Below are 20,481 nucleotides of genomic sequence, written 5' to 3' on the forward strand. Positions count from 1 at the left end.
AATCTGGTTTGCTCATAGATAGTTCTCCACTTGTGAGAGGTAAGACGGCCATTCTTCTGGATTCTTTACATCGAACTCTCTGAGTTTGTCGACTTTCGGCATCTTTCCTCGATTCCTGCATTCTTGGATCCTGCTTCTTGGGCTCAGGGAATGTGTCCACTGAGCATGCGGCTGATAGTGTAGCTTTACTAGCCAACCTAGAGAGGAGGGGGAAGATGCCTCTTCCTTCCAGCAAGTAATGCTGACCCCTCATGAACTTCAGCGCTTTAGGCAGTGAAGCAGGATCCCATCCTCGTCGCCACTGTTAAGTTGTGGGCTCTGGTGAGCAGGAATGAAGACACACAGCTGAATACAGAGGAACTCATTCTTTATTCAAGCTGGAACTGTACTAGGACTTGGCCACTCCCACCACAATATATAGCCAAACCCTTTGGTAGCAAACAATCAGATTGAACCCATGCTTTCCGCCCAAGGCTGACCAATTGCAGGACCGGAGATGTCCTGTCTGGGCTGCTGGAGAGCCGTTAGCTCTCCAGCAATGCACGTGGTGTGGTACCAAAAGCCCAGTACATAACACCCTTCATGTCTGATTATGACTTATTTGCACAAAATCAGTTCAAGGGAGTAACCATCTCTGCTTGCAAATTGCTAAACAACTTTTCTCATCCTCTTCTCGTTTTCTTTCTCATGTAACTGTTTTCCTACTATTAATTTAAAAAGAGGCAGGAATACACACACACACATATGTACACAACACACACATATATACATATATACGTGTGTGTGTGTGTGTGTGTATGAAGAGATGAAAGGAAACAAGAAACTTTTGTAATTATTGAAATATAGTCTTGGTGGAATATGGCCCTTATCCTGGAACAGATTCACTACTGTGATATAAACAGTGAAATGGGGAAAATATAATGATGGTGGTGGTTGGATGTGGATGAATATTTTCTTTTTAAATGTGTCTAAACTCACTCATTACAGACTTTCACCAGTCCTCTAAATAATATAAAAATTTGAAAAACTTTGATAAAACTAATCATAGTATAGAAGCAAGATTGTATCATTATAACATCCAGTGTTGGTTCTGCACCATATTCAAATTCTATACATTAATACTTACATATTATGAATCAGTTGCAAAAAGAAAATATTAGAAAGAGATTCAAAAATCAGTGTAGATTGGTGTAGAATGTCAAATAGCTTAAATGACATTATTTGGTCTGTTATTCATACAGCCCTTTCTTGTAAGCTAAAAATCATAGAGCTTTTGATCTGTCAGGGTGATCTAACTGTTTTTGAAATCACATTTGAAATATTCAAATATGCTTTGTTAATATCCAGTTGGCTGTGAGATAAAGTCAGATAGATATTAGAAATTGGGGAGAAAATGGAGATCCTTGGAGAACTTTATAAGGAAACTACTATAGAAGGCTCTTTCCTATTATTATAGTTGTTTTCCACCCACTTGGTAAGAAGCAGAACCACTATATCATGGAGTCCAATTCCAAACCTTCATTAGCATTTCAGAACAATATGGTCCTTGATAGTATCAAAAGCTACCAAGAACTCCCAAAGCATCAGGAGATATGAGCTGTTCCATGTCCAAGCCTCATAAAGATCATCTAACAGGACAACCAACGTAATTTCCATGTCACGCTTTGGAAAAGCAGGCTACTTAAGAAAACTGCAGTCACCTGTGATAACTTCTTTCCCTCCCATTTGAACTTTTTACCTGAAAAAGAAATAATCTTGAAAGGTGTGAGAGGAGAAAAGATGAAATGCTATTCATAGTTTTGAGTTCTGAAGCCATCATTGAACAGAGAAGGGCAGCAACAGAAAGACAGGAGGTGTTTTGCCTTCAGAGGGAATGGACAGTGCAGAGAAACAAAAGTATAGAGATCCAGCAAGAAAAAGCACAACTTAGAGAGGTGGAAGGTGCTTCTACATGTTAGCAGTAACAACAGAGAAGTAAAAATAAGACAGAGAAATTAACACAGAACAGGTTCTGTAAGAGGGAAACATTGCTATGCATTAGTAACAGTGAATCATATAGAAGTAATAGTAATAAAGTATAGAGACAATTGTAATAGTAATAGTATAACGGTAACACAAGTGAATAAATGAACCTTTATTGTCGAACTACAACCATGTATACATTGAGATTGGCTGAGCCTCCCTTCCTGCCCCCACCCCCAACTCACAGTGTCACAAACCCTCCATCTTATTACACCATGTGAGCTAATTGCACAACACACTGGCCTTGCAAGTCAATCATGCATAAAGTTTATAAAATTATTTCCCGTTCAAAAGCCTGACAGCCCATGGATAGAAACTGTTCTTCAGCCTGTTGGTACGGCTGGCTATACTCCTACTGTATATCTCCCAGATAAATTTATAGGCACTATTACACCCATCTCCTTTGACACCATCCATGCAAAATCCAAACAAGAGAAAACAAGAGGTTTTATTCATGAAATGCTACTCAAGAGCTTACAATTGTCTGCAGCCAGATATTGCTTCCCAAAAGGAACAAGTTATCTTTAAAAGCCGACTGGGACACATTTGCTGATGCCAAAAGGGTATAGAAATAAATCATGAGTTTTAAAGCAATCCTGAATAACCTCAAGACCCAAGGCTATAATTTCACACATTAAATAGTCAAAAGCTTTATTTTTCACTTTAAATTATTAATCATTTAATGGTTATGCAAGTCCCCCACATATTCTTCCAAGCTTCTTATACTTATTCAAACAGCAGGAAACAAGAGATTCTATATCAAGTATAATAACTGCAGAATTACAGTGCCAAATTTATTGACCAAAAAGATAATGTCCCTGGGGAAAAAAATATAAACTGAATGAAACCAAATGAATCCAAAGCAACCGTCTTCAGGTGACATATGCTTGTTTTCATAAGTTCTTATTTAGCCACTCAATGTAGTTGTTAGCTATTCTGTGTCCTATATTTAGTACAAAAGGACCTGAAAGTAATGTTAGAACACCATGAACAGCATTGTCAGCATGTTCATGTGTTACATGAACTCCTGCTTCCCTAAGACGTAAAACATAAATGATTCCATCATCCCTCAAGATATCATACTGACAAGTGAGAACATACGTGAGTGGTAAGCCCCGAAGCTTGATTTCATCAACTAAAAGTGGTGCTAGTCTTGGATCCACTAACCCAGGGTATCTGTGTCCAATGTTGGAAATTCTATGTGATGGTTCAGTATAAATGTGGCCTTTTTTAAATCTTTCAGGTAGCCAGTTACTCCAGTTTACAAATTTAAACAAATGGTTAAACTCTGCAGGAACATGTTGGTTGGTCTCTAAAGCTTTGGCAAAAGACTCTTCTGATGTAATATATTCACTGAAGAATTTGATGAGTATTGTTTTAGGCAGAATTGGCATGTTTTTATTATCTTGATAGGATGGCAATTCCAGATCAATAGACTGAAGAACAGGGTATATTAAAGCTTGAATCTTGAATTTAGTTTTGACATCAGGGTCATCTAGAAGCTAGAAAAGAACAGTATTTATTGGAAACATTCCTATGAAAGATGGACTCTTTAATATGTTTTGCATTTCATAATGTAAACAAAACAATCATTAAAATTTCAAAGCTTATACATTTTCTATCTCTTTTATTCAAAATTGTAGGGGGGAAACCTTACCTAGTATGTTTTCACAGTATTTGTAATCTGCCAAATTTGAGGAAAATTGCAAATAAAATATTGGAACATATCTTACACTTGCTATCCAAAGATATCTTAAGAACTTCAATATGTTCCAATCTTATCCATCAATGACTATAATTTAACCAGTGCTTTTTTTGTAAAAGAAAAAGGTGCCAGAACTCACACATATCATACAACCCGCCTTGCCTACCATACAAGGTTCCATCCAAAAAAGGTGCTGGAACTCCGTTCTGAGCGTTCTATGACAAAAAAAGCCCTGAATTTAACTATTCTTTATCACTACTCTGTGGAGTTTAGATATTTTAGGAGTTATTGACTCTTTTTCAATCCTGCCATAATCAAAATAGGCTGGGAAGATTTAAAACTCTTCTCCTTGCAAAGTACAGATAAAGATTTTCCCCGTCCAGTCATGTCCGACTCTGTATACTAACATTGTCCCAAAAAGTGTCCTCTTTTCCCCAAAAAATTATTTCCTCTCAGGAAAGTTTTTTTTGTCTTATGTCATTCACAGCTCACACAAACATGTTAAATTTACTTTTATGGTGTTGTTGAGCTTGCTTTATTCTTGGAATGGGGCTGAAGTTACATATTTCATAATGAAATAACCATTGACAAGGTACTATTTCCTCCTTCCTTCCTCAGTTGTCTTCTCAGGCTTTGTTGGAATCATGGTAGATGCTTTGGAGCAATCAACAAATGAAAAATCTCTAGGACTTTCTTTTAATGGTAATGTAAAGGTAAAGGCTCCCCCGCACATGCGTGCTAGTCGTTTCCGACTCTAGGGGCCGGTGCTCATCTCCGTTTCAAAGCCGAAGAGCCAGCGTTTGTCCGAGGATGACTCCGTGGTCATGTGGCTGGCATGACTAGATGCCAAAGGCGCACGGAACGCTGTTACCTTCCCACTGTAGTGGTCCCTATTTTTCTACTTGCATTTTTACGTGCTTTCGAACTGCTAGGTTGGCAGAAGCTGGGACGAGTAACAGGTGCTCACTCTGTTACGCAGCACTCGGGATTCGACCCGCCAAACTGCCGACCTTCTGATCGACAAACTCAGCATCCTAACCCACTGAGCCACCGCGCCCCTTTCTTTTAATGGTAGATACCCACTTTTATCCTTCTAATGTGAAAGTCTCAGCAGTTGCACCTGATTGTTAATTGCTGCAGCTGGTTCTTATTTATAACCAAAGGTGTTGTGTTGCATGATGATTTCAGACAGCCCACATGCATAATTCTATGGCCCTCCATTTTGGACTCATTTCATTCATTTCATTTATTAATCCTTAGAAGACCCTGAATCTTTCAAGGTAATTAAAAATTGTGACTTCCTACTCTTAGCCATCCAATGTGGAAAGCCCCAACAACTAGCTCTTGTTTATGATCCAAGGTAATTAGTATCAGGATGACTTCAGATGACATGTATACTTCCATTTTGGATTCTTTTACTTTCAAATGGGTAATACTTACCTGTTGGGTTACAGCTGCAGCTAAGTTACCTCCTGCACTGTCTCCTGCAATGCCGATTCGGCTTGGATCTACATTATATTTCTCCAGAATGCTGCTTTGTAGAAAGTACTTTGCTGCTGAGTACACATCTTCGAATGCAACTGGGAACCGATATTTTGGAGCTAGTCTATAACTTTTGGGAATTGGTTAAAAAAGACAGTGGCAGAAATATGTAAATTTCCTGTTGTTGTAAAACAAAATTGATTTTACAGTATTTTACAGTAGATTAAATAAGGCGATTGGCTTCCATATAGAAAACTCTGTGAATTTGCTTATCTTTTTTGAATTCCTGACTTATTTGTGTGCTAAATGGTCTATAAAATGTCTCTTTTACTGACTAACTCTAATCTGATCTGTTTTGTCAATAGAATAATTACATTTCATAGGAAATCATGCTTTATGGAAGCTATAAATTATATGGAATAATTTGAGACAGAATAATCTTTAACTTTGAAAAATACCATTAGCTTCTTTTTTAAAGCTGCTGCTAAGCAACACTGATGTAATAATCTGTGGAAAAACCCTTAAGAAAGAGGAGAAGGAAGAGCTACAGCCAAAGCTATGGTGAGATAAGAGTCTTCTCAGCCTACAGAAGGAATGGGGCATGGAAAGCATCTCAGATGGGACCATCCTGGTTCCCTTGAAAGTAAGAGGAAAAAGATTCTGTTACTATAAACTTGCAATAAAGGTAGTGTTAGTACTCATAGCATTGGTTTCTTGTCTGGACTACTACAAAAGGTTGACAACTGGGATCATTATATTTGTATATTGTGAAATGGAGGTTTTAGTCTATCGAAATTATTTGTGCATTTCTGTTTATGTATTTAAATATTATTATACCATCTTCCAATCATATTCTGTTTGTTTACTCTTTGCCAAAAGAGTAAGATAATTATAAAATAAACATCAAGAAAAAAATAACCAAAGCTCTCCCCTTAAAGTATAAAAGATGTAAATATAAAACTACATTAATTACCCATTATAAATAGAAATAATACTCATAGCACAGCATATGCGAGGAAGTATAATTTAGCGACCAATAACAATATACATATGGGACTTCAATTGCCGGTTTGTGCTATTACTAATCATTAATTAATTTTTTTGTTTGTAGAAAGATATAAGGAAAAGGTTAATGAACAAAAATGTCTATTTCAAACACTATTCTTACTCGACTGACACCACAACAGCAGTTAGTCTTTCTGACGTCCATCTTGATAAGAGGTCATAGGATTTCATGGCTGTGAAAAATAAGTGGAAAAGTATGTTTTATTACTCTTGCAATACCAATACACAGTACATGCTTCCAAAACAACATGGAACAAGGGCTTTAGGCTCCCATAAGAGTGAGCCTAGCATGTCACCATACAAAGCTAAGAAGCATCAAGCTCCTTTTATGAAGAGCAGAAATGTTCCTGCCTCATGTTCATGTGAGGTCTGAAGTCCTAAACCTACACAATTCTAATGAGTTTTTATCTCTTTTTCTTGGGAGTGACTTTCTGGAAACTTTCTCTGAATCTTTAATCCAGTGTTTCCCAATCTTGGCAACTTCAAGATTTGTGGATGCCAATTTCCAAAATTCTACTGCCTGAGTAATTCTGGGAGTGGGAATTAATTTTGGGAGCATCATAAAATTATTGAGCCAGGGAGAAACTGTTCTAATCTCTACCATTCAGTGAGATCCTCAGAATGACAGTGCTCCTGCTGAGGCTGTCAAGACTACCAAAGTAGAGAAGCAAGTAATCAACAGGATGTGAAGACCTTTTTAAATGGGTTTTGAACATTTCCATATTTAAATTGGAGTAAGGACACTTTTTCATTGATTAAGCACAGTTTTAGGAAGTATCTTCCTTCATCTTTGAGAAGCTCAATGTTCTGTCTGATTTGAAAGAAGTTTTTTTTTGCTTTTTGCTTTTTTATATAATATTTTATTATTTTTCTAATTTTACAATTAAGTATTTAAAAAGCAACGTGGTGACTGGGTTAATCAATATTTCAATAACATACATAAGTCTTTAGTATAAATCTCAAGTTACAACATCAAATATTTCCTCTCTTTTCCCCTTAATATCTACTGTCTCATATTAGGCTAATACAATTCTTGTTATTATCAACTAAGTAAAAACATCCTTGTTACATTTATCAATAGTTTTTAGCTTATACATATTTTAATTGTGTTTGCATTCAATCCTTATATATCATCAATGTCCTGTTATTGCTTTTTTCCCCAAACTTTAATTTCCCATCAATATTCAAATTAACATTTGGTATTTATAATTTCCAAGCTTTAGTTAACCAAAGTTTCCCTTATCTCAACTTCTTCCTTTTTCCCTTTTCATAGCAAAATCTAGTATTCTATTTGAATATAGTTTTGTTCTGTTTTCTAAAAGTTATCTGTTTTCCACCATATTAAACTTTCTAATTAATAATACAGTATCCCCTCTTATAAATCAAAACCATTATATGTATTTCTGGGTTAAACAATAAATCAGTAATATACATTTTTTTACTTTAGGTCTAATTTTTGAAAGCTCAAATACTCCCTCTCTTTTTCTAGTAATAATAGATATTACTAGAAAAAGAGAGGGAGTATTTGAGCTTTCAAAAATACTGGGCAAACAGTATTGGGCAAACAGAATTTTTATATTCAACTGAGTAAAAAATTTTTTGTTACATTTATCAATACTTTTTAGCCTATACAAAAACTTTAATTTCCCATCAATATTCAAAAAAGAGGGGGGGGGGAGAAATAAACAAAAACACTGTTATTTATGATTTCCAAATATTTTATATTAGGTGACCAAAATTTCCCTTATCTCAACTTTTCCTTTTTTTTCTTTTTCATACTAAAGTCTATTAGTCTTGTTACACATCTTACCTATTCAATTGTAATGTTACTTTATTTTCTAAAAGTATCTATTTTCCACCATATTCAACCCTCTCGTTAGTAATGTGATATCCCTCTCTAATAAATCAAAGCCATTATTTTCTTCAGCCTTACTCTGGCTTTCTTCCTTTGTCAACTAACCTTCCATGTCAGTGCCTTTGAATCATCAAATAGTTCTCCCTCTATTATTATATATTTTATTTGGAATAAGAAAGACCATTTGGTTGAAGTTTTTTGGAAGAACTAGCCCATTTGTATTCATTAGATCGCCTCCCTATTACTCCAATTTTCCACAATTGTCCTGATAGGTTTATCTTCCATTCAATCTGTTCTTCTTGTTTTTCCTCAAATTTCTTCTGATTTTTGTAAAAAGTCTTTTCCATTTTCAGTGTTGTCACTCCCTTTTCTGATTTTTCCGTTGGCTGTATCTGTTGATCAATTGGGTCCTCTGTCTTAGTGTTTAGTTCTTCCACTTTTCCTGTTATTTTCTGCATTGTTAGTTCTTTGGTTGTAGTCAAGATCTGGGTTTGTATATTTAAGTTGGCATCTTGTTCCTTTATATTGCATCTTATTTTGTCACAAGCTGAAAGAATGGTTTCATGTATTGATTTCAACATTGAAAGGATTTTTTCCTGATCTCCCACCATATTCTCTTCATAGTATGTTGTTAAAGACTTTAGAATCAAACATTAAAAATAGTTTTTTTTATAGCTAGGTATGGGACATCTGTTTCATGTGTTATAGTCTTACTTGACAAAAAAATTCTACTATAAAGTCCAAGGTATTCCATCATCTCATATAATAACATATGCTTCTTATATAAACAAATGGGAAAGCAATTCCCCAAGTATAGCTCTAAAAGTCAGTAAAAGTTTACATTCATAGTTCAAACAGGCCAGATATGCTGCCCAGACGTTCCTTCTATGCTACTGGGTTTTCACAGGTAGTAGCTGTCAAGGTCAAGGAAAAAATTTTCTGGAGTCTGGGCTTCAAGCCAAATCTCTTTAGTTAATAACAAATTTGTAATACCATACTTCACCACAAGATTGATTGATGCCACTTAAAGCTTTTTAAGTCCAACGTTTTTATGATAGTTTTTCAAGTCTTATTTCTCTTTTAGATAAAAACAAACATCTCTAGTAAGAATAGGAACACTTTGCCACAATGAAAAACCAGAAGTCTCTTTTTTTTTAAATGGGAAACTAACATGCTACCACAAGGTAACAGTCTCATACCTTCTGTATTTGAGAACCCTTCTTGGTCCTACATCCCATAAATATCTCTAGGAAATAAAAATAATGGGATGGCAGCAACTTAGTACTTTGTTTTCCCCAACCCCTCAGTTTACATTGTAAACTAAAATTGGCAAGCAGATAAACTGGCAAGAGCTAGAGAGGTTGGAAGGAGCAACCTCACTAATTTACCTTTTGACAGTTGAGAATCTTGTACTTTCTATGTAGTTCATTTTATGACAATCATCAGGATGGTTTTTAAAAATTAATTAATTATTTGCCTAAGAAGTTTGGATACTTCTATTTTATCTTAGTGAAAGCCCCGAGACATCAGAATAAATAGATACAGAGACCCACATTAGTGGAATTAGTGGAATAAAATACTTATGTTTACTTGCTGATAAAATACACCATCCACCTCCATGAATGAAAATCATTGCTCTTTTCAAGACATCTGCCTGCTTTGTAGGAATGTAAAGACGTACTGGAACATGGTTAAATTCTGTGTCTGTTACAATAACTTTTTCATCAGATGTAGGTGCTGTATATTCAAAAATTGTGTACAAATTTAAAACATCCATATAGTGTCCAAGACCCAACTTCTCCACAATTGTGGCCTGCAAAACAAAAGAAATGTTAACATCCTTGTGCTAAGCAAAGGCTTCATAGTAATCTAAACTTCCACATCTTTTCCCACAAACCAGTGTTTCTCAATCTTGGCAAGTCTGAGACCTCAACTCTCAGAGTTCCACAGCCAGCAATTTGCTAGGGGCTCAGATACGACATCCATCAGAAGGGGATCAGGGAGAATGAAAAATCAACTGAGTGGAGTCAACAAGGATCAGAACAAGAAGACAGTTAATGAGATAATCTAGCACTCATTCCGTAAATACACAGAAAAGGACTGATATGCACTAGGCACCAGATATGGGAGAGGAAAATATCCACAAAAGCTTTGGAGAAAATTATCATGCTAGTTTTGCTTCAGAGGAAGACCTGGATCTGTTGCCCTGGAGAGGTCACCATGAGATACTCCAAGGCAGTGGTGGGATTCAACTACCTGAACATCCGGTTCTCTGTGTAGATGCAGGCCTGGGCCTCCAAGGCCTAGAACAGACTTCTGGAAGTGACATACATGCACTTCTGGTGGGCCGTTCTAGGCCTGGAGACTTCCTCCAGGCTCTGAGGCCTAGAATGGACTTCCAGAAGCAGCATGGGTTCAGCCGGTTCTCCGAACTCAACAAAATTTAGCTACCTGTTCTACCAAACTGGTGTGAACTGGCTGAATCCCACCATGCTCCCAGGACATTCTGAAAAGAATTCATGGTAATGGAGCCCATAATTTCAGATATCTGCAGATACTAGAAGGAACAAGGAAGAAACTGTAAGGGGAGAGAAAACAGGGAGGTAATAAAGTAATAAAGCCATAAAAGAGAAAAAGAAGTATTAATAGGACATAAATAATAATGGAGAATATGAGATATAAAATGAAGACCTCAATGTTCAGACAGAGTCAGAGTTAAAAGTTAAATGCTAACTATAAAAATTGTAATTATATAGAAATATAATAGGATAATGAAGGAACTAAAAATATAACTGTTCAGTGTTTCATGATCTAATGACCGCAAAGGCCCAGTAGGATGTAGATAGAAAATTAATAATTTAGTATACTGGTTTGTAATCACCTACTCTTTGTCTAAGAAATACCTAATGGTTTTTGTTGTGTAGTGATTTCGTTGTGCAGGAATGAAGACGAGGCAAGTGAGTTCAGCAATGGTCATGTTTATTTGCTTGCAGGATCTGAACTGAGGAACTGAGCTGCAGCCTGCAGCAATTTATAGCCTGACCCCTAGGCGGCAGCCAATAAGTTTAAAGCAACCCATTGCCGCCTAGGCGCAGCCAATAGCAGCACCGGAGACAGGGTGTCTGAGTTGCTGGGAGCCGTTAGCTAGCTCCAGCTTACTATGTGGAGTTACATTTAAGCCCAATACATAACACCCCCCCCCTCCTAGAACGAACAACATCATAGCAACAATAAGCAAAATAATACAAGTTACAAGATTTAACACCAGAATGAATAGGCTCCCAGTAACAGTACCAATAGACAGTTAACAACATTATAGCTTCATTATTGTTCAGTACAGTATCATAGTCAACAATTAACACAAGTACATACAACATTATAGTTCCTTTATTTTACAATATAATCTGCTAAATAAGCAGGAGGCTTGCATGACTTTGTGGAATGCCTCAGGGTTTCAGTCATTTTCTGGTCTACCAGCTTACCCACCGGGTCGGGCAGACCAGTGTCCTTTGATGCACTTGAGTCAAAAGGATTGGATGCTCTCTGGCTGGCTTCTCCAGGTTGGCCCACCCCAGAGTCAGATTGTTCAGCAGAGTTAGCACAGTGGCTGTGGAAATCAGGTTGACTTGCTCCGTCAGGGGATCCATGTTGCACTTCTGGACTCCCCTCTTCTACAAACAACTCATTGCTTGTGCTGAGAGAGTCTTGAGAGTACAAGCATGGGATGGCTTGGCTGCTAGATTGAGGACCTTGGGAGGGACTTATGATGCAGTCCTCACTTAGTGGCCATTCTGGAAACCGCTTTCTGAGTTGATCAATGTGGTGTCTGACAACTCACCCTCCCTCCAGCCCCACTTCGTAAGAGAGGGGACCAGATGATTTGGTAATTTTTCCAGGAACCCACAGATTCCCATGTTCATAGTTTCTGGCCCAAACCCCATCGCCCACTTGCAGCCCCCTCAGGGGTTTTGGTTAAGAGATTTCTGCTGCCACTCTATCTGGATGCAACCTGTCCAGTTTAGTGATCAGTCGCCTCCCCCAACGTAGTTCTGCAGGGCTTTTTCCAGTAGCAGTGCAGGGCGTAGAATGCTGGCAAAGTAAAAAATCTGCCAGTCTGTGATGCCAGTCCCCTGTTACTATGCATTTAAGTGACTCCTTTGTGGTCCTTACCATACGTTCAGCTTGACTGTTAGTGGAGGGGTGAAAGGGGGCAGACGTTGCGTGTCTGATGAGATTTGCTCTCAGGAAAGCCTGAAATTCAGCAGCAGTGAATTGGGCCCCATTGTCTGAAACTAAGACATCTGGCAACCCATGTGTGGCAAAGAGTTTTCTCAGCACCTGGCTGGTCCTAGCAGTAGTCGTGTTTGCAACTGGGATCACTTCAAGCCATTTGGAGTGACTGTCTACCACTATGAGGAAGGGCCCAGAAAAGTCTAAGTAAATTCTAGACCATGGACTGTGCATTTCCTCCCACCTGTGAACTGGAGCGTGTGGCATTTCAGGCCTTGATTGCTGGCATGTATAATATCCATGCACCTGTGCCTCAATGGCCTTGTCTAGGCCTGGCCACCAAAGGTAGCTTCTTGCTAAAGCTTTCATTCGGACAATACCTGGATGGCCTTCATGTAGTGACTGTAAAACTCTATCTCTCAGTGAAGTGGGAATTATGACCCCATAAGATGCAATCCTTGTGAGCTAATAGCTCATGTCTTCTAACAAAGTAACTCTGGAAATCAGAGCCTGGGCTTTTATCTGACCACCCTGTGTGCACCCATGAAAGCACTCTACTAAGTGTTTTATCAGTAGCTGTTTCTGCAGCTATGTCCCCAGCGTGGAGGGGAAATTCTGGCAAGTCCTGAATGGACAGAATTCTGGCCACTGGGGTCGGATCTGGTTCCATTAGTGGCAGTGGGAGTCTGTTCAGGCCATCAGCATAGCCCATTTCTTTGCCAGGTTTGTGAACCAGCTTAAACATGTAGGCTGATAGAAAAATAGACTATCTCAACATTCTTGGGGAAAGTATGTAGGGTGTTTGTTTGTCTGTTGTAAAGAGTCCCAGTAGTGGTTTGTGGTCAGTGAAGATCGTGAAGTCCCTGTCATATAAATAGTCATGGAATTTTTTAATTCCTGCTAAAATGGCCAAGGCCTCTTTGTCAATTTGAGCGTAGTTACGCTTAGCAGAGGACAGTGTCCTTGAATAAAATGCAATAGGGACTTGTGTTCCATTCTTCTCTAAATGACTCAAGACTGCCCCCACCCCATAAGGGGATGCATCACATGCTAAACAGACTAGTTTAGACTCCCTGAAATGAGTTACAGTGGATTTAACTGACAAAAGTGCCTTAAGTTCCTGGAAACTTTTCTCGTGAATGCTGGTCCATTTCCATAGAGCTTTCTTATCTAAGAGCCTGTGAAGAGGCTCTGCCAATACAGCCTTCTTAGGCAGGAAGCCATGGTAGAAATTGAGGAGGCCCAAGAATGCTTGTAGCTCTCCTTTGGATTTAGGGCTAGGTGCCATTTGAATGGCCTTCACTTTGGATTCAGCAGGGTGAATACCATTAGCATCAATGCAGAATCCCAGAAATTCAGTTGAAGAAACCCCAATACTACATTTACTCTTTTTTAATTTGAGGCCTGCTTCATGCAGCCTCTGTAGGACAGCTCTGAGCCTGCTAGCTAACACCTCTGTGGATTCTCCAGCAATAAGTACATCATCAAAATAAGGGCAAACACCCAGAATGCCTTTAAGTGTGCATTCCATGATTCCCTGGAAAATACCTGGAGCAACACTAACCATAAATTGTAATTGCTTCACTTTGAAAGACACCCTATGAGTCACAATCGTCTGGGCTGCGGCTGTGGCCTCATTGACTGGCAGTTGCTGATAGGCCTGTGCCAAATCTAACTTTGTGAAAATGGTGCCTCCTTGCAAAGATGCCAAGATGTGGTTCACCACTGGGCAGGGTATGTGTGTTGCTTAAGGGCTTTGTTAATTGTGCATTTATAGTCTGATAATTCCTCTGAGCGTTCGGCGTCCTCATGGTGGACTGTTTCTTTGCGTTGCGTCGTTTTGGCAGGCTGGATTGTTTGGACAGCACCACCGGCAGCTTCATCTGCCATGACTTCGTCTTGGGCTTCAGTGAAGGTCAGATTTGGTTTCGTAGGCCACAGACAAGCCGATCTCACAGTCGCTCTTCAATGTCAGAAAATCTACACAGGCGTGCGGCCTGCCTCAAGGCCGCAATGTATTCTGATGCTGTCTCACCGGGCTGCTGCATTTGTTGTTCAAAGGCATAACACCAAGCAATCACCGACATCTTCGGCTGGAAATGTTCTCCGAGCTTCTTTAGCTCAGCATAAGAGACTGACTCCAGCGGCGTTGGCGTGAACAGGTTTTGAGCCAGATCGAATGTTGCTGGGCCACACACAGAGAGCAGCGTAGCGGCCTTCAGTCCATCTTCTGCAACCTGGTTCACCTGGAGGTAGTTTTCGACCTGGGACAGGTACGATGGCCATCCTTCTGGTCGCTTGATGTCAAACTCTCACAGCCTTCTGACCTTGGGCATTCTTCTGGTCTTCACAGCTGGTTCCTGCATCTTCTGATCCTGCTTCTCTGATGCCCAGGGACTGATCCATTGAGCACATGGTCGCTAGCGTGTCTGGCTAGCCGACCGTAGGGGGGTGAAATGCCTTTTCCCACCAGGCGTGCGCTGCCTCTCCCCTAGTGACTTTCAGCTCCTTTGGAGAAGCAGGATCCCACCTTCATCGCCAGTGTTGTGTACTGGGTTCTGGGTTCGTTGTGCAGCAATGAAGACGAGACAAGTGAGTTCAGCAGTGATCATGTTTATTTGCTTGCAGGATCTGAACTGAGGAACTGAGGTGCAGCAATTTATAGCCTGGCCCCTAGGTGGCAGCCAATAAGTTTAAAGCAACCCATTGCCGCCTAGGGGCAGCCAATAGCAGCCCTGGAGACGGGGTGTCTGAGTTGCTGGGAACTGTTAGCTAGCTCCAGCTTACCATGTGGTGTTACACTTAAGCCCAATATATAACACCCCTCCCCTCCTAGAACAAACAACATCAGACATGTCAAACTCATGACATCATGTGACATTGCACATATTGGGATGGTTTTGCCATTGCCGGCAATGGGGTGGGCACGGTTTCTGAATGAAGCATCTGGCCCACGGGCTGGCAGTTTGACACCCCTGGTTTTGACTATTCCCCTGACAGGATATTGTTTACTAGGTGCTAACATTTGCCTCTCCTAATAATGTATTGATTGCAAATGAATGTCTCTTCTATTATAATAATAAAACCTGTTTTACTAATCCTGGCTTAGGTCAGGTTTCCACATTTAGGAATGCTGGCAGAAAACCATATGAGCTGAGATTGTGCCCCTGTGGACAAGGGGCCATTGATACTATAGCTCATGTTCTGCTACACAGCATCTTATATAAGGACTCATTTTGTAACACTTTACCTAATAAAATATCTGGGAAACACTGACCTTTTTGAAGTGCAACTACTGTTATCAGGTCAATATGAAGTAGTTTCTCTGAATGTGGCCAAATTCTGCTATGCTGTATGTAAAACAAATTCTGCTATGCTTTATGCTGTAGGCAAATTTTAATTGCCCACTGTTAATCTACCACCAATTGCAATATATTATTTTGCCTTTATTTTCATTTTTTTCAATTATTATTTTTAACGCTAATCTGCAACCATAATAAAAATTGATTGAATATTTAGGAATGCTGGCAAGCATACATAGAATATCTTGATCTCCAAGAATTATTACATTTTTATTTCATTTTTTTCCCTGAAAGGTGGCTAACGTGTGTTATCCTCACAACCCTCTGTATTAAGAGTGAGTGGCTGGCTATGACGTAACCTCCATGGGCAAGTGGGATTTTGAAATTTGTCTAAATCCACCACCTTAACTTTAGCTGACTTTTTATCTTAGAAGATAGATATATATTATAATACTAAGCCCTGGGACAATCAGACAATCAGACATAAGCAGAGCTATCCCAAGTACATGATATGTGCTTTTCCACAAAACAATCTTCTCTTTAATCATCAAGCCTTTGTGTACATTTCTCTGCACAATCTACTTAACTCTATACCACCTAGTCTCATTTTGAATTGTATCTTTCTTCCCTGCTCTGCCAAATGACTCTATTCTAGTTATTCTCCTGGCTTCCCTTTATCACTTATTTTCATAAGCAATATGGCAGGTGTTTCAGGTGAAGGAGAAATAACTTGGCCTAGTAAAGTGGCTTCAGCTTTTACTTAAAAAGCACTGACTTGGTGAGAGAAAAAAACAAATGTAGGAAAAGGTTTTGCAACTTGATAATGCAGAAGTGAGATCTCAAGAAAGAATTGTGAAAAGATGAAAGAAGTCCTGCAGGACTAATTTTTAATTTTTTTTTAATTTTAATTCCATTTATATCCCGCCCTTCTCCGAAGACTCAGGGCGGCTTACAAGCTTAGCAGTAGCCTTCATTCTATGTATATGCCTGCTTATTAGGGCTTTCACACACCCCCCCAAGCGGCATTATTACAAAGTCAGCTTATTGCCCCCAACAATCTGGGTCCTCATTTTACCTACCTCGGAAGGATGGAAGGCTGAGTCAACCTTGAGCCTGGTGGGATGCGAACCTGCACTAATTGCAGGCAGCTGGTGTAACTTAAGGAGGCATTAGCCCAATGATTATGATTAATGATTACTAATACTACATTTGCTACTATTAGATAAGGCAAAGTGTACTTTGAGTTGACCAAGGGAAGTGAATTGTTACTATGGGAATCATTATCTGACCACACTTGTAATATTACTCTATAAATTTAACTTGCCAAACGGGTAGAACATTGTGTTCTCTCCCAAGCAGTTAGATAATATTGGCTCAAATCAGAGTGACGTTTCCACTCGCTAAAAAGGTACTTGTTTTCTTTCCCTTCACAAATACCCACAGGCAGATGAAAACTGATATGCTGCAGATGCAATCCCAGCAAAGATTTTTGCACACCTCAACAGACACTCAGAAGGCTGATCATGCAGCAGCATGCAAAAAAGACTACCGGTAATCCATTTCAGTGCACTGGGTGGACCTGAAAAGCTAAAATGTCGGAACAATATATATCAAACAATGAGTGTTTACTTTAGGTTTTCTCTATTTGGAATGACTTGTGGAACCCAATAAAATGCAAGTATGGGTTTCCCTGTATGCAAGCACAAGATAAACTGGCAAAATACATTACATGCATTACCAATTAAGCATTACAATCTGGAAATGAGATCGTGAAAAAAATGCAAGAATTTACTCAATTCAGCAAACAGATACATAAGATATTGCTAAGCATATTCGTTTGTGCTTAAATTGTAAGCCGCCCTGAGTCTTCGGAGAAGGGCGGGATATAAATGGGATTAAAATAAAATAAAAATAAATAAGATGTGAAATAAGTATTTTTCTTTCTTTTTTCCCCCTAGTACTTTCTCAGAGTGCAGAGTTTGTTTGTTTTTCTTGATCAACCAAGAATTGATCCATTTAGTTACAGAAGGAATTGATCGCACAGCTGGCTTTCATGCCTAAAACAGTTCTAGAATTCAGCCTCCAGGTTTCTAATCTAGTGCCTTAATCACAAGACCAGACTGGTTCTCTTGAGTGTCTGAAATATAAATTATATTCAACATCAAAAAAGGCAGATGACTCTGAGCAGTTCTGGAAGAAAATGTTTTGTAAGAGGATAAGTTTCTAAAACATAGAAAGGAAGTTGCTCCTGTATTTATTATACATCTTTTAATATATGAGATAATTATATCCAGAAAAGGAGTATAAAAATATATAAATGCCATATCTCTTTTCCCCTCCCTCCCCCAAAAACATTCAGTGTCCGCTTCAGTATGATGAGTCTTCATTTTACATATACATGTTCTTCATACTTGGTTGTTGTTTTCTCTAGCACAACTTTCAACCTTCAAGCTTTCTCAGGTATAAGCACAGGAAATAAATGTCTCAACTTACCGCATGTTTTAGGCTTCTAAAGCTAGCATCTAAAAGCATCAGCTTCCAGGGTTCTTCCACATTCTCCGGTAAAGGCCTATAGATGTAGTAGGCTATCAGAGCTGAAGCTACTACAAAGAAAAAGAATTTTCCTCCCATCTTTTCCTCCGTCTGCTTTACTCAACTCTCGCTCTCACTGACTAATCTCAGGAGGATTGCAACACTGACAAGTCAGCTGATTCTCTTGATCTCAATAGTAAACTTAGTGTATTTTTTAAATATTCCCCAATCTTCAATTGATAAACACATTTTGCTTTGGTGATTACAGGGTGAGACAGTTCTTTATTATTAAAACTTTTTCCCCCAGGGAAACTGGTTCTATATTCAAATATTTAAGGATTGCAACACACTTGCTTCACTTTGTCCTGGAAAAATTACAGAACTGAAATTATAAGTTGAGAAGTTCCTAGAGACAAAGTAGAATTGCTGGATTTACAGAGAAGAAATCAATAGAAAAATCATATGATTCAGACTGATAAAATAAAGATGCCATCACATTGAGCAGTTTTATTGGTTACAAAAGTAATTAGTCACTGCCTTCTTCCATGCTGGTCTCTTGATTTTAATAAATAATATTTAATTTTAATTAAAAATTAATTATTAAATTTAATTAATTGTTCAAACATATTTAAGAATATGTTTTAGGATATCCTATGCATTTTGCTAGGTAAGCAGAACCAGCTAAGGGCACCTTTACTTTGGCTGAATAATAATTATTATTATAATTATGTGATTCACAGTGATATGAAATCACCACAACTAGTTTTTAGCTGATGTTGGTCTTCATTCATACTGAGTTCTTCCCAAGAACCTAGGATGTCAGTATGTATTGGCATAGTATATGCATCGATTCAAGCAAAGTGCTTTTTGCATTAAATGTACAGATTTTCTAAGTACTACCCAAGGCTTTCTGGTGTAGGGCTTAAAAAATCCACACATTGATAAACTATATCTGAGGGATATCTGAGGGAACACCTGCTGCCAGCATCAAGCTCCCTTCGTCCTGTGCGCTCCCACAGGGAGGGTCTTCTGAGGGTACTGCCGGTAAAAGATTGCCGGCGGACAATACTCAGGGGCAGGGCGTTCTCTGTGGGTGTGCCTGCCCTTTGGAACCAGCTGCCCGTAGAGCTTAGGACTGCCCCTGACCTTCGCTCATTCCGCCAGGACCTGAAGATCTGGCTCTTCGACCTTTCTGGCCTGGACTGAGAATATTAACTGGGGTTTTAATTGTATTTTAATAGTTACTGGGGTTTTTAGTTTCAAGGTTTAGTTTAATCATTTTAATTGTTTTTAATCTATGTAATTTGTTGTACTGTTTTAAAAAACCTTGTGAACCGCCCTGAGTCCTACAGGAGAAGGGCGGTATATAAGTCTAATAATAAATAAAATAAATAAATAAACTATAATTTGGTTGAATCTTGATCAACATTTTTATTACTTTGCCCAATGCCCAGTCACTCTGGGTGGTTTCCAAATTGTTTAAAGTATTATAAACAACAAAACAGCAAAGGATAAAAATGAAAGATAAAGATATCAAGAATGACAAAACCCCTGTCAGCAATTTTTAATAAAAATTAAAAAAATATTAACTTTTTAATAAAAGCATAATGAGAAAACATAAAATACAGACAAATTAAATCAGATATTTGTGGAGAGATCATTGCTGACAGCAATTTTGATGCCTTGAAAACCTGGTTATAAAGTACCTTCCCAGCTTGACAGTGACATTCTTAAGTTGCTTATTCATGCCAGCTATATTAGCAGAAAACATTTAGCTACAGTATAGTGAACTATGGTTTATTCAGTTAACCCAATGTTCAAACTAACTAAGACAACCTGTATTATTTATAACAGGACAAAGTCAGTTGGAAAGGACTGCATGCTTGTGAGTGATAATAAAACTAGAAAAAAATTCTTTACAATTTGCCCAGTCCAGTGGTTTTTTTGGAAGAGATGGGTTGCATAGTATGCTAATAGTTACTGAGTATATGTAATGAATGCAGTTTCCTGCATTTGCATAACACTAAGTCAAAAATTAACCACTAAGCTTGGATTTGCACAATATCATTCCTAATGATTCATTTTGCATATTCCTTAATTAAATAAAGTATCAGTATGCAATATTAGCATGCTTCTTTCCCAAAGAAAATTTTGAGCCTTTGACATCTCTGTATTTCATTTTAATTGTGGCTTCATAGATTAAAATTAAAAGATTGCCTTAAATTGGCAAATGAAAGGACCTTTCTTTCCAAGGAAACCCCACATACATTCATAAAAGATATCATAAC

General features: G+C 38.4%; 1 protein-coding gene across 2 annotated transcripts; it reads right to left on the reverse strand.

Annotated features, from left to right (window-relative positions):
• Nucleotides 1-2,218: 2,218 nt before the first annotated feature.
• AADAC (arylacetamide deacetylase) lies at nucleotides 2,219-18,325 on the reverse strand. Of its 2 annotated transcripts, none has more exons than XM_083363266.1 (5): nucleotides 18,155-18,325; nucleotides 9,744-9,942; nucleotides 6,378-6,447; nucleotides 5,168-5,339; nucleotides 2,219-3,524 (listed from the first exon to the last, which is right to left on the reverse strand). In XM_083363266.1, exons 1-5 carry the CDS (start codon nucleotides 18,290-18,292, stop codon nucleotides 2,916-2,918), a joined length of 1,188 nt encoding a protein of 395 aa, XP_083219392.1. In that variant the 5' UTR covers nucleotides 18,293-18,325; the 3' UTR covers nucleotides 2,219-2,915. The 2 variants fall into 2 exon arrangements, with proteins under 2 accessions (XP_083219392.1, XP_083219391.1); XM_083363265.1 differs by having other exon boundaries at nucleotides 9,720-9,942.
• Nucleotides 18,326-20,481: the final 2,156 nt, after the last annotated feature.

The sequence above is a fragment of the Vipera ursinii genome (genome assembly GCF_947247035.1).
Source record: "Vipera ursinii genome assembly, chromosome: 5".
NCBI classification, from domain to species: domain Eukaryota; kingdom Metazoa; phylum Chordata; class Lepidosauria; order Squamata; family Viperidae; genus Vipera; species Vipera ursinii.

Excerpts from the sequence above, each read along its gene's own strand:
- AADAC (XM_083363265.1), bottom strand. The coding sequence starts at position 18,292 with ATGGGAGGAAAATTCTTTTTCTTTGTAGTAGCTTCAGCTCTGATAGCC. Across the intron at positions 6,448-9,719 it reads ATGGTGTATTTTATCAGCAA|CCATGAAATCCTATGACCTC; the intron begins GTAAACATAAGT and ends TATTTTTCACAG. Across the intron at positions 5,340-6,377 it reads GCTGTTGTGGTGTCAGTCGA|TTATAGACTAGCTCCAAAAT; the intron begins GTAAGAATAGTG and ends AATTCCCAAAAG.